The sequence below is a fragment of the Hoplias malabaricus genome, chromosome 12, assembly GCF_029633855.1.
Source record: "Hoplias malabaricus isolate fHopMal1 chromosome 12, fHopMal1.hap1, whole genome shotgun sequence".
Lineage (NCBI taxonomy): Eukaryota > Metazoa > Chordata > Actinopteri > Characiformes > Erythrinidae > Hoplias > Hoplias malabaricus.
The window spans coordinates 32,130,159-32,144,831 of record NC_089811.1 but is presented as its reverse complement, the minus strand read 5'-3'; the positions used below and the strand labels follow the sequence as shown (position 1 = coordinate 32,144,831).

Sequence of the window (14,673 nt, the reverse complement as noted above, 5' to 3'; positions counted from 1 at the left end):
TGATCACTCAACTTCACAATGGAACTGTACATCTGCTGAGCTAATATATGCCTATGTGAAGGAGAGAGAGTGACCCCTGCTGCCCAGTCATTTCCCATAGAAAAATGGACTAGGCATCTCCAATAATCTCTAGCCACATATATGTTAATATGCATGTTTATGCATAAATTTCAGTCAAAATATTATGGCAATTTAAAAGCGTATTAAAGCAGTGAACTACCCTTCACTACTCTCATTTTCGAGGCCTGTGTTCACATTCTGTCCTGTCAAGGACTCATTATACTCTGTGATCATTTATCACAATACCCTGAACAAACCCAAAAACAGCTTAATACTCTCATACAGTTCACCACACATGAAAATGCCCACGCCCACACACAAGGACATATGCAAGGACATTTTCATACACTTCAACACATTTATACAAGCTATACATCATCTGTCTATAAATAAACAGGACCTGAACCTCCAAAGTAGAAAGGTAGAGCAGGTAAAGTTAAACAATTATATATATATATATATGACGATATTTGCCCATACTTGAGAATAAATGTAGCGTCAGCCTAACATTCCAGTCTAGTCTTCACTTTGGACTTTGTATTCTCTGAAAGACACACCCAACTGCTAGCAAAAGCATTCTCTTTCATCAGACTTCCTACAGGACTTCCCTTAATTTTACTAGGAATTCCTCTATGTGCTTGTTTAGATCATTAATGAGCACTGCATTTGACTGCATTTATGGCTCAGGTATTAAACCCTGTGTCATATATTTAAAGCAATGGAGAAGTAACCGACAAGCCATAGTTTGTGGGAATAGTTTTCGTTTTCTGTCAGCACGAGAATTTCTCATTTCAACTGATCGAAATTTGCAATGTCACTGACAGTCAAATCACATAGAGGCCATGGGTCATATACATAATATAGAGAATGAGATATATTGTCTATTAAATCCAGGTGCTATGCTCATTCAGTAGTGAAATATGATTGGACAGGAAAAATTTATAGCCCTGCTGATGAAAGTGGAAATATGAGAGACGAGTTGGCTGTAAATGTCTCTCCTTTACTTGGTGCTAATTAGATTTGCCTTTGATACATAGAGATGACAGCTGCCTGACAACACACAGTTCATCTCCCAAGGCCTCTCTTCCATAGCACTGACCACATACCAATCCTTTTAAGCAGAACACAAAACAAATTATATTTAAATTACTCTTAAATGATATATAATGTACAGAAGACATTACCATTACTTGATCATCAAAGGTGAGCAAGGTAAAAATGCCAAACTCATAGACATGTGTACATTCTTTGCTATGTTGTTCATTCATTCATTATATGTAACAGCTTATCCAGTTCAGGGTCGCGGTGGGTCCAGAGCCTACTTGGAATCATTGGGCGCAAGGTGGGAATACACCCTAGAGGGGGCACCAGTCCTTCACAGGGCAACACACACACATTCACTCACACCTACGGACACTTTTGAGTCACCAATCCACCTACCAACGTGTGTTTTTGGACTGTGGGAGGAAACCGGACCACCCGGAGGAAACCCGCGCAGACACGGGGAGAACACACCAACTCCTCACAGACAGTCACCCGGCGGAAACCCACGCAGACACAGTGAGAAAACACCACACTCCTCACAGACAGTCACCCGGAGGAAACCCACACAGACACAGGAAAACACACCACACTCCTCACAGACAGTCACCCGGAGGAAACCCAAGCAGACACGGGGAGAACACACCACACGCCTCACAGACAGTCACCCAGAGGAAACCCACGCAGACACAGAGAGAAAACACCACACTCCTCACAGACAGTCACCCGGAGGAAACCCACACAGACACAGGGATAACACACCACACTCCTCACAGACAGTCACCCGGAGCAGGAATGGAACCCACAACCTCCAGGTCCCTACCTGCTGCGCCACCGTGCCGCCCTTGCTATGTTGTATTAAAGGAAATATACGGTTACTATGATTGGGAATTACCTATAATGCAGAATCCAAGCATTTCATAATTGGAGAATCAGCTTCAATACAGTGAAGTCCAGCAATCTAATCTGTTCTAAAACACCCACATTAAATGTTAGTTGAAAGTATTTTCTTTGTGTTCTACTGCAAAATGCAAGCTGTTAAAATTGATTAAAATATTTCCACAATGCCAAATGTAATACATTTTAAAAACAGCCAGACAGGAAGACCAGCCTGGTGCCTTGATGATTTTAAATAAACTTTAAAGCAATAATATGACCCAGTGATGGAAGTAATAAAATAGGTTTTGATTAACAAATGTTGACTTAGTGGGACCATTCTTTGGAGGACAAGCAACCACAGATATTCAAGTATTCTCACTGGTTTTTTATTAACCTGAAGCAAATAAAGACTAGGCAAAGAAGATTAAACTAATCATTCAGCAGATGATAGAAGAACTAGATGACAGAAGGACTGTGTCAAACAAACCTGTGACAATTCCATAGTTGGGAGCCTCAAGTATTGCGCCATAAAACTGGATAATATTTCGGTGACTGAGGACACTCAAGATCTCAGCCTGCGGAACATGAACAGCAGATAGTGGCAGAAAATAAAACACACTTGGACAAACATCAAAATGTTTTCAGCCAGAGTTCTGGGTATTCATTTAGAGAGAAATATCCTGTAACAGATTTCAAACTTACCATAATTATTTGTGGAATTATACCATGAAAGTAAGGCTATAAGTATTATGAAACATGTCCTAATACGGATTTGTTTTCTACAGAGACATAACAAGAGTAATACCATTATAATAGCATTGCAGGATAATGTTTGAAAAATGTAATCATCCATTACTTCCAGCCTAATTACAAAGTTACTTTTGTGTGGTCTTGCTATGCACAAGACTTTGCTAAAACTTGAAATGTGCAGTCTAGATAGAGCACAATAACACGGAAATAACCCACAGACAAACTTCTGATTGAAAATTACAGCACAGAAAAACTGTGTGGCAAAATGACAAATCTATCACTTCAGAGTAATTTAGAGCCAAACATAGTGCTCACCTGAGACTAATATGATTTAATTATGTGCTAATTCGCTCTTAAAGACACAGAGCATGAATTTCTGTGATCACAAATGAAACACTCAGCGCCACACACACCCTCTTCAGAGCAGGGGGGAAGCATAATCGAGACTGGTGGGTACAAAAGTCAGCACCAGGCGCTACATGCGGAGAGGCAATTAAAATGATTATCACACTGACAATTAAAACGAGTATATGAAAAGCTCAGGCAATTATGTCTCCCACCTCTTTCTCAATCTTCAGCAGCTTTTTCACCGCCACCTCTTTGTCCTGCGAGATCCAGCAGGCTCGGTACACGCTGCCGAAGCTGCCGCCACCACAATTCTCGTAGAAGTGGATGTCATCGAATTTGATTTGAACGAAGGAGGCGCCCAGAGACGCCATGGCATAATGACACTTTCTGAAACACTCTGCACTGCAGTACACCCAGGGAGGAGAAAGAAGAGAGGAGAGAAAAACAGGGAATCAGAGATGAAGTCAAGGGAGATTTCCTTTACCCACTCATATCCAGTTATGAGTCCTGAGCTAGTCTCTGCAAGGGACACACTTGTAAATTGACCAACATGTATGCACTCTCACACACACACGTCTTTGCAACTAGTATAAAAGAGAGTTTGGAGCTCAGCATACTCCCAGGTGGTGTTACTGGCTGTCTGTGGTGTTACTGGCTGTCTCCACAGCAATGGATGTGTGTCCTCCAGGGAGAGGAATGTTTTTTCATGCCTTAGTGTGGGCATGACTATTTAGGTAAATAACTACATAAGTGGCGGTACGGTGGCGCAGCAGGTAGTGTCGCAGTCACACAGCTCCAGGGGCCTGGAGGTTGTGGGTTCGATTCCCGCTCCTGGTGACTGTCTGTGAGGAGTTGGTGTGTTCTCCCCGTGTCCGCGTGGGTTTCCTCCGGGTGCTCCGGTTTCCTCCTACAGTCCAAAAACACACGCTGCAGGTGGATTGGTGACTCGAAAGTGTCGCGACTCGAAAGTGTCCGTAGGTGTGAGTGAATGTGTGTGTGTCTGTGTTGCCCTGTGAAGGACTGGCGTCCCCTCCAGGGTGTATTCCCGCCTTGCGCCCGATGATTCCAGGTAGGCTCTGGACCCCCCGCGACCCTAAATTGGATAAGCGGTTACAGATAATGGATGGATGGACTACATAAGTGACAGCATGTGTAGGTAACTGTTTGTTATTACTAATGGGAAGAGAATGCGCATACAACCACACAATATCTAGGACTCAATTATCACAATTATTACACAACTAGGCCACAAGATCACAAATATTTGACAAGAACATTTTTTTAGTGAAAAAAAATAATAATAAAATACATTTTCTGATTAGGCCCATAACATCTTTAGAGGACTGTGCTTAGATATCGTTGTTCATTGGAGCTTGAGTTTCTGTCCTGACTTAGGAGCTGCCAAACTAAGGAAGCTTACTGTCTGTATGTTCACTATAGGCATGTAATTGAGAACTGAATACAGTGAAAAGAAAACAACATTTTATCACATTTATTTGGCATTTATTTGGCAATAATCTTCAGCTGAGATGTCAAGACCTTCGTAAACTTACATGTTTGTGGGAGCATTAATGCATTCACATGACATTCTTCCTCTTTACAGTGCAGCAAATTCCTGATGCCTCCCACCAACTTGACTGTTTGAATCAGATTCACTCATACGCAGCATGCAGGCCCTGAGCAAAGCCTGAGGCATCCCTGGTATTCAGCCCCCTCTTACATGCTTCCCTTCAGTGCCAATGGGCCGTAAATGAACACTGAGTTCAGCACAGGTCTAGACGATTAACCAAACTTCTAGATCCAGGATTAAGTGCAATGACAAATCTATTGCCAGTTTCAGACTGATATATCTTAAGGATATTGCTCATCACATTCAATCACCTATAATATGGTCTGACTGGTGAAATCAAATCTACATGCTACACCAGAACTCAAACAGGCACAAGTTGTTGCAATTCCCTGCCACTTAAAAGCACTAAGCTGGTAAAACAAATACATGGGAGGCAAGAGGCCGGTTTAGAGAAGAGCAGCTTCTAGGAAAGTGTAATCCAGATCTAATCTCATCTAATGATAACATACAGCATTCCTCTTGCTGGGCAAGATTAGCAGTTTCAATGTGATAATGATACATCGCCACATAGCATATAATGAGAACAGTGGTGGATATGGAAATCTCTCCAAGTCTTGTGCCGTCAAATTACTGTCCAAACAATAAAAAACCCACAGCTCTTTGTTTGGCTTACAGAATCTAAATGCATCTTGTTAAAAGATGGAGGGGGGGGATAGGGAACAGGGAGGGATGGAGGGGGGGGGGGGTAAGCGGCAGGGAAAGACAGAGAGGAGAAAGTGAGAAGAGAGAGAAAAAAAGATGGGCAGAGAAAGGGGAGAGGGAAAAGAGGACAGAGAAGGGGTGAGAGCACTAATCCGTGCATTACAGTAAATGGTTGTTCTCTGAGTGTTCATGACTTTGCCCATGTGCTGCAGTGTAATTAAGGCTTTTAGAGGCTCTACCTGTGCTCCGCTCTATTCTCTCTCGGAGGGGTGTCTGTGGCTTGCACTGCTGTGTGCTCTCTGTTTTATTTTTAGCAGACTGCGACCACTACATATACATTACCCCCCCACAGACACAGATAGAGGGGAGAGAAGGCCTTTAACTACCAATGCTAACCCAGACAACACTGAATAAACAAGACACTGAGTGATAATAAGTGGAATGCCAGATCAAAGATAAACCTCCAGATCAGTTGTAAAAGAGTTTTGGTCTAAATAAAGTCTCTATACAAGTTAGGCACAGTACTAGGGTGACCAGATCTGAGATGGTGAAAAAGAGGACACGTCTCCGGGGGTGGAGGGTGGGGCACGACTACTGACGTGCAGACTAACCAATTAAATGTTTACAGAGAAGGTTATCGACCAATAACGGTAGCTCTGCAATCAGACCGTCCAATCAGAAGATTTTAGGCTACTTCACCACGCCCCCTTCTCACTCAAGCGAACCAATCGGAGTAGGGGAGGGCGGGACTAGTTTGTGAACGAAACGCTTCTCGAAATTCTATGTAAGCTCTAGAAAAACAAAAGTTCCGCCCGGATATTTTTTAAGTCTAAAAAAGAGGACATGTCCGGGTAAAAGATGACGTCTGGTCACCCTACACAGTACCGTATGAGTGCGACATTTCTTATGAGCTACATGAAAATCATTGTCCTGGTCTTATGATTGTGTGACCTCGTGCATGTGATGTGCAGTAAATGATACTGATATATAACCCCAGTAAACATGAAACGTCCCTGGACGTTCAAAATAGGTCTAAAAGTAGTCTGCCCGTCAAGGACATATTTTAAACGTCAATGGACGTCCAAAATCCCTCTTAATAAGTTAGTTAAGTGGAGACCAATCGATAACGTCAATGGACGTCCAAAATACGTCTAATAGTCGTCTTTTCAATGTCTGTGTTTGGACGTCTTTTCAACTTTCATTTTCAACCTTAAGAGAACGTTGATTAGACGGCAGTCATTACGTTATTTCAACGTTGAATCAACGGCTAAATGTTTACTGGGAAAGAAATTTAACAAATGTCATTTCATCCATCAAGATAAAAGGCTCGTTTGAGTTAGCCTAACACATTTATCCATGCCTAAACACAAGCGTAATATAGATATTTGCATCTTTCCCAGGAACAGTGACACACAAGCCAGGCTCAAGCACATGACTGGAAATGGAAATGAAAGTAAAAGCTCTGGAACCGGTTAGAGGATTCTCATTCTACTCTTATTCACGGAGCACTTACAATCCGCACAAAAGACAGGTCTAGGCAGCAACATTCACATCACTAAAAGGCAAAGCATTCCAACCACCTGACACACCGAATACCGCCCTAATACAACTGACTGTGGTTAAAAGAAGAGATACGGGTCACTCAAATTGCTCCCTGATCCCTACAGAGTGCACACTGAAGTATATGCAGTACATGAAGACTTCTACACCCAATATATGTCTAAAATAAACAATAAATATGTATCTATTAGCTGCGTGACTCCCTGTCTAAAGTTCAGTGCACTGTAACTGAGTAACAGTAACTCTAACAGTTTTAATGACCTAAGGACGCTTTGTAGGGAGTAGGGCCCATTTGACATGCGGCTACATGGCAGTACCAGCTTCGTTAGATCATTCCGGATCTAAGAAATAAGGCGGGAGTGTGGCATAAGGCCTGCTGTAACATAATGAGAGGGCAATATCCATTAAGAACCCTGACTCTTGTTGTGTGTCTATGTCTTTTCGCTTTGTGTTTAATGACTGGTGGAGTGGAGCTAGCTATGAGACTTATGGGAATACTGGCTATATTATCACCGGCTTTTTGGCCTGTTGCATAAACTAGGGGTTAAGAAGTGTGTACTGGCCACAACCGGACAAAACTAGCCGCAGACATTCCTGAAGTCTCTGTTCCACGGGAATGACTTGGATTCACGGGGTTGTCGCCGGGCACACACCCGCTCCCCGCTCCTCTACAAGCCGTGACCCGATAAACAGACCGGCGTCACAACCTGAGCATAACGCACTATTAATCACAGAGAAAACATATAAACTACAGCAAAAAAATGACCATAATCCTACTCACCAGCCGTTGTTTTCCGCTCTAAAATCTAAAGCTGTACTACTGCTGGAGCAGACGAGGGGCTCGTGACGCTCCACACTCGTCTTTCCGCTGAAAATTCACATGTTGCGCTAGAACTTCTCATAATTCACCACACAGCAGAGTCCTCCCACACACACACACACACACACAGAGCTCTGTAATTGTGACAGCAGCGCCACCCCGTGGCCAAAAAACACGAAATTCTCCAGCTCGTGACTGTAACAGCACAAATGCTCTGGCAAAAGCCTACTGTTACACTGTGATGAGTCAGCAAAACTATCAGAAAGCACCCAGCACAATCGTGTAAATAACAGTCCCAGAGACAAGCCCATGTTATCAAATAGACCTTATTTTAATAGGTTTACATTATTTACACAACACATACATTTAGCCTGGAAGTTCAGTTTTGGCTCTGTATTCCAGCACATCCGATCTAAAGGTAAATAACAGAATGTAAGCCTTGATAGAAGAAAATATAAGTTTGCGTTTACACTGGGCAAACACAGTTGGATTTATACACTCAGTACTTGGAGGACTGTAAGTGTTTAGACAAAATAATATAGTTTTAATTTTCATATTTAATGCACATATGCAAAAGTCAGTTACCTATTCACCATTACTATTAACAGACTTTAGATACCTTCCCTGCTGGTGCTATGAGGCATATAATGCTACCAGTTTTAGCTCTTGCTTATCTCTTTTGGTCTTGCTCTTAGTTTTATCTTCACTATGTAAAATGCATGCTGACAACAGTTCAGGTCGAGTAGCTTACTTGTCCAGCCAAAAACAGTGCATTTTTCTGGTCCCATGCAGGCTCCCTTTATACATTAACTAACAATGTTAGGACATATGACTGGGCCTACAATTACAGAACAGTGTTTAAAAAGGTGTGAAATTCCTTTTTAAAACTGACAGTTTTTGTACACCTTAACATCCTGGCCACTATTTTATATAAAATTGAGAGCCACAATAGCAAAACCTGCATCACTATCTACCTATAGATAGCCCTAAACATAAATCAGTACAAAATTGCACACAGCTTACTCATAGGATTCTAAAATGTGCTTGGGATCTGACAGCTGAGCATTTAATTTATTTCATGCTGAGGTGTAAATAAAATAATGCTCATAATTACATTACATGTAAAACATTGGCACACCAAAATTATTCAAAAACAGAAAGTCATGTAGAAAAAGAACAGAATAAGCCATGTAAAAATCTCTAGACAAACAAGTACAGAGGAGAACAAGAAGAAGAGAACAACCAGTGAGCAGTAGTTCTCCCATAACTCATTCAAACCTCAGGTTGTTAAAAATATTTCTACAGACATCCCAAGAGACTTTGCCAAACCAAGAACAAAACCTGAATATATGGCGCAGCATTTCAGCATGTCAGAAAAATATACCTTGTGCAGAACATAGAGGTACAAAAATCTGTAAGACATTGTCCTTTATTGTTAATCCTTCAGTCATTCAAAATAAAAATTTGGCAATGGCAAAAACAGTTCCAAAGTGGTTATGCCAGGGTCTCCTCTGAAGATAGGTGGAGGAGAGGTTTATGCTTGTCATATGTGCAGCTAGCTTATTCACTGGCAGTAGTGAAGCAGCAAGGGGTTTGGAGGTCTTGAAGGGAATGGATCTTAGGTCCGCCGGGGCTCCATCTTATGAGAAAGCTGTGACAGGGTACGCTGGTTGTCAATCACGCTAATCTGACGAACATAACTCCGAACATCCAGGTGGTTTTTGGCAGCCTGAGGAGCATCTTGGTCTTTAAGTGAGATAGATAGATAGATAGATAGAGAGAGAGAGAGAGAGAGAGAGAGAGAGAGAGAGAGAGGAGAAGTGGGAACCATCATGCCCATGTTCAGTGCACACCAATGTTACAATGTTTTACCTGTAAAAAATAACTTTAAAGATGGCAAAAGATCACACTACGGTAAATCACATAAAAACATCAATAATGACTTCAATAATAAGTCAATAATAAGTCATTTTCCAGTCATTTTATTTGATGTATTAGCATCTATTAGTGAAAAGACTGGGCTGACATCAGATGAAACAACTTTTCAAAATGTGTATTTTCCAGCCACAGCATAAACCCACCAACCCACCAACCTAATTTACTCAGAGTAGAATCTGTAAGCAGGATACACCGTGGGCACCATATTCTGGCTTGTTTATATTTAGGGCACTACACAGACTGATAAATATTGAGTTAAAGCAGAAAAGTACTTACTGAATGGCTGGCTTCTGCAGTATCTCATTATTCTGACTGTGTTGGCAATCATTCGCTGAAAAAACAAATCAATAAAATGGTTAGCGTTAATGAATAAACTTCTCAGAAACTGGTCCACTAATTAACTGAAGACCCACCATTTTCTCAAAGTTGACCAAACTGTCGACGTACGTCTTGTTGCCTTCATGAGTAAAAGTCATATCTGTTAGGAAACATTAACATCAAGCATTAGATATATCTAAATAAATCAACACGTGTTGAGTGCATGTTAGCTCTCTGTGCCTTGTTCCTAACTCTTTCTACACTCCTGTCCTATAACATTTCAGTCCATAAAACATTTGTGTGTGCAGTAGAAGAGAAGATGAAGCTTTATTTGTCTTACTGCTTAGTTTCGTTTAAGGGTAAAAAAAACACTCTTTACATTAGCGCCACAGTGATAGTGAAACAGAAAGAAAGACATTCATACCTGAATTTGGGAATACAGAATGTTAATATTAATACCTACGTAATTAAATATGTAATTACACATACAATACGTAATATAAACTGAGCTGATAACAAGACAATAATAAATGCATTTCCTAGATTTATATGATAGTTGAATTTCAGCTCCTCTGCATCCACCTTTTATAAGTAAAGGCATGAAAGGAATGATGGGAGGGTCGAGCTTAGCCACAGTGAGACGGTATGCCCTGTGGTTTCTTGAAGGGTCCTGAGAGACAGAGAAACAAAGAGCGAAATCAAGAGAGAAAGGCAGAAATAATCAGAGTGAGAAAATGAATGGAGTTGTATTTGTAATAACCAAATATACAGGGTTTTATTCAACATTAAATCAAGCACTAACTCACCAGTAAACTTTCAAATTCGCTGTAAAACTTCTTAAACTTGCTGGGCACTTTCTACAAGAAGTGTGGGATAAAATGTTAGTATTTATCATATTTGCCAACGAGAGACACATTTACAGATGATTGTCAGTGCTTCTTTTCCTCATTAAAATCTGCTCTTAAAGTAGTTTGGACATGAGCATGTGACTGACATTCAGTACAGTTGGATAACACTAATTTTCTTACTTAAAAATGATTCATTTTAGCATAACAATAAAAGGTAAAATATATGACATTTTATGCTCTGCATGTGGCCCCTTGATCAAAATGGATGCTTGTGAGAGAGTTAAAAAAGCATCATCTTCTTTCATTCATATATTCATTCATTCATTATCTGTAAGTGCTTATCCAGTTCAGGGTCGCGGTGGGTCCAGAGCCTACCTGGAATCATTGGGCACAAGGCGGGAATACCCCCTGGAGGGGGCGCCAGTCCTTCACAGGGCAACACACACACATTCACTCACACCTACTGACACTTTTGAGTCGCCAATCCACCTACCAACGTGTGTTTTTGGACTGTGGGAGGAAACCGGAGCACCCGGAGGAAACCCATGCGGACACGGGGAGAACACACCACATTCCTCACAGACAGTCACCCGGAGCTGGAATCGAACCCACAACCTCCAGTACCCTGGAGCTGTGTGACTGTGACACTACCTGCTGCGCCACCGTGCCACCTATCATCTTCTTTACACATACAAATTTATCAAGAATAATATGAACTCACTTTAAGAAATAAGTGAAATAGACTGAAAGGAAGAAATTGCTAATCTTTTCCCTATGCAGTAAGGACCACTTCACTGATGTGTGATGTAAAACCTTACCTCCCATGTCTGACTGAGTCGACAGACCGCTGGATTTCCCAGTCCCATAACAATGGCAAAGAATGCATTCAGATTCCCATATTCTTTACAACTGAGAGAGAAAATTACACATTACTTCACCACATATAGACACATCATTATAAAGAACACATTAACATCTGAGAGACAACTTACAATGAAAGGTTTACAAGTTTTATTGCAGCATTTTATTAATATTTTATTATGAATATAGCAATTTATTTTTGGAAATGATTCTTATTTTGGAATTGCTTATTAATGTCTTTGTACAGGCCTCAGTGAGTGAGTATTATTAGATACAGTACACTGCCTTGTCTCTCAACTATTAATGGTGATAAACATAAGGACAAGTTTGAATCTTACTGTGCGGCGATCTTGATAAATTTTTTCAGCAGCTGGACGCGTTTACTAAGGGCTGAGCAGAGGCAAACCTCAGTCACCACCCACAGCTGGACCTCATTAAAACGGCGGAGGAAAAGATCCAGATTCGCTGTTGTCTTCTTAAAGTGCTGCCGACCAAATGTGTGGTAAATCAGCTCATGCTGTAGAAGAGCACAGGGAACATTAGAGACAGAGACAACAAAGGGTATCAACAGTGACAGAGAGTGTATGCATCTGCTAGTGTGGGTACCTCATGCACACAACTGAAGAGTTCCCAATCGTACAGAGTCATGTGGTAGGCCAGGTCTTTGGAGCTCATTAACTCAAAGCTGGACAAGGATCCGGCAGAAGGCCCCTCCTGCTCTGGCAGAGGTGTCTACAAAACACAGTTAACAATATTTAATAAGAACCTACAAACACAGTCACATGATCACTGAAAATGTGCAAACAACCATTCTAACATATGTCAGCACTGCTATGGTTATGTAATACAAGAACATAGCACTGAGGTTAAAATCTATTGTGAAAGGTTTTATAAGGCTTGAGGTAAAAGGTCACAACCCATGGTTGTTGGCAGTAGGAGGAGCACAGTTGACACGGATGTTTTGAGGGTATCAGTACAAAATATGGAAATGCTTAAGTGACTAATAGCTAGATCAGCTGTTGTAAATAAGTAATGTGGCCTGAAAGCTTTTCAGAAGAATTTTGTTATGAATGCTATATCAGGAAACATCAGTTTTTAAACCTACTTCATATTGGTTCGATTGCAACCATAGTGCTGTGTCTTTCATTTCTGAAACATTTTCAATAAACAGTGATTTCACTAGACTAGACTATATATTAGACAGTGAAATCCTTATCTCCAACTATGTTATATTTTTGCTTATTGACAATCCTGGCCCTGGAGGGATAATATCCAACACAGTTATTTCCATGCTCAAAGAGTGAGGGTTCAATCCTTCTGTTGACAACCAACTTTTGTTAAGAGCATTTGAATAGGCATTGGCCTAATGGTTAGAGGACTGGGCTTAGTACCGGAAGGTCACTGGTTCTATCCCCAAAAAGCTTCCCAGGCTCTGGATGTGTGTCCACAGCCCCTAGCGCACTGCCACAGATGGGTTAAATACGGAAGACACATTTTGTTGTACAATGACAAGTAACTGCACATTTCATTTAAATGGGGAAATAATCAAACAGTGGCCCTTCAAGACAAGTATTTATGACCCCTGATGTACACAAATGCTTTAGTAACAAATTTCGCACTGGTGTGTGTTTGTGCATTTCTGATCATTTTTTTTTTTGTTTGTTTGTTTTTTTTACCAAAGAGTCAAGCTGCTCCCTAATACAGGCAAAGAGTCGGCCATTAATGCTGAGAGATGAGAAGATGGACACCTCAGTAGGCTTCAGCACCATTTTATCTAAATAAAAAACAAAAAAAAAAACAAAAAACAATATATTTTGTGTAAAAGCAATCTGAATATGATAAGTAATACATGACACAAAATTGGGAAAACTGATTTTCAAGAAACATTGTCAGATGTACTAATGTAATAACAATAACGACAAGAAAAGAGGAGGAAGGACAAAAACATAGACATAATAATACTTTTACAAATAATAATAATAATAATAATAATAACTTTCCTAAGAGTATGTAACACGATAACAAAACGTTGCTTTGCTCATGTGATGTTTATGAACGACGGATTAAGTCGTTAATTAAGTTTTTTCTTTTTAAATCCGAATGCAAGTTCACTCCAAATTTGGCACGCTGAATATGCCAACTAAAATTGAGACATTACATCATTAAAAAGACAGACATAACTAAACAATACTAATCATATTTGACACAACAGCTTTAAATGTAGTCATCTTAACCTAAGTCATATGCAAAAACAATCCTTGATACTGTTATGCCTCTATATATAGACTATTATTATAACATTTATTATTTTTATTACTATTACACTCAATTTCACCTGATGCAGGGTCAGGGAGTGTGTGTTACCCAGTACGCTTGTAATACACTGTATGCTTGTTCTGTAATAATCCTGAGCCTGCTCATAACAGATATGCAGCAATATAACTGCACAGAAAGCTTGTGCTGATACCACACGAGTCTCACATTAGTCTCTAAATCTAAATAATGTTATCTGAGACAATCCTTAGAAATTCTATTATGGCCCAAATACTATCTGAGTACAATCAGAAAATATATAAGGTGCTGTTTTCCTGCCACATCCAAACAGATATGTTTCTGTGAGGGTACCATGGTAAATGCGGTGCTTGTGTTTATGTGGTGTGGTTATGAAGGTCAACATCAGGCCATGCTGAGGTAGACTGACGCTCTGGCTGATGGAATGGAACTCCAGCAGCCACAGTGCTGCGCAGAATTTTATACAGCACAGACACAGTGATACACTGCTGAGAATAAAGCATTCCAGTGGCAGGCAGCCAGAGGTCACACACTCTGAGGTTGTTAACACATTCAGCTCATAAAATAAATTAGAGGGTGGTATCAACGTGCTTATCCCATTTATATAAGAGATTTTTCTTTTAAAGAAGACATATTAGCTCAGTATTAATAAGAATAAGCATTTCACAGTTTATCCTACAGATTGC

General features: G+C 40.5%; 2 protein-coding genes across 6 annotated transcripts in view; both read right to left on the bottom strand.

The window, feature by feature from the left end:
• map3k20a (mitogen-activated protein kinase kinase kinase 20a) overlaps nucleotides 1–7,819 on the bottom strand; it is a 28,007-nt gene extending 20,188 nt beyond the window's left edge. For 2 of the 3 annotated variants that reach the window (XM_066686408.1, XM_066686410.1), the window contains exons 1-3: nucleotides 7,692–7,819; nucleotides 3,291–3,480; nucleotides 2,468–2,555 (exon numbers count right to left, since the gene is read on the bottom strand). In XM_066686408.1, coding sequence (XP_066542505.1) covers nucleotides 2,468–2,555; nucleotides 3,291–3,449 — 247 coding nt within the window. In that variant the 5' untranslated portion in view covers nucleotides 3,450–3,480; nucleotides 7,692–7,819. The remainder of the gene's footprint in view (nucleotides 1–2,467; nucleotides 2,556–3,290; nucleotides 3,481–7,691) is intronic. The other variant, XM_066686409.1, reaches the window with a different exon arrangement.
• Nucleotides 7,820–8,061: 242 nt separating this feature from the next.
• The window catches only part of rapgef4a (Rap guanine nucleotide exchange factor 4a), a 56,850-nt gene continuing 50,238 nt past the window's right edge, over nucleotides 8,062–14,673 (bottom strand). For all 3 annotated transcript variants that reach the window (XM_066641347.1, XM_066641346.1, XM_066641348.1), the window contains 9 exons: nucleotides 13,372–13,469; nucleotides 12,302–12,427; nucleotides 12,034–12,212; nucleotides 11,653–11,743; nucleotides 10,793–10,843; nucleotides 10,569–10,656; nucleotides 10,082–10,146; nucleotides 9,945–9,999; nucleotides 8,062–9,476 (listed from right to left, as the gene is read on the bottom strand). In XM_066641347.1, coding sequence (XP_066497444.1) covers nucleotides 9,349–9,476; nucleotides 9,945–9,999; nucleotides 10,082–10,146; nucleotides 10,569–10,656; nucleotides 10,793–10,843; nucleotides 11,653–11,743; nucleotides 12,034–12,212; nucleotides 12,302–12,427; nucleotides 13,372–13,469 — 881 coding nt within the window. In that variant the 3' untranslated portion in view covers nucleotides 8,062–9,348. The remainder of the gene's footprint in view (nucleotides 9,477–9,944; nucleotides 10,000–10,081; nucleotides 10,147–10,568; nucleotides 10,657–10,792; nucleotides 10,844–11,652; nucleotides 11,744–12,033; nucleotides 12,213–12,301; nucleotides 12,428–13,371; nucleotides 13,470–14,673) is intronic.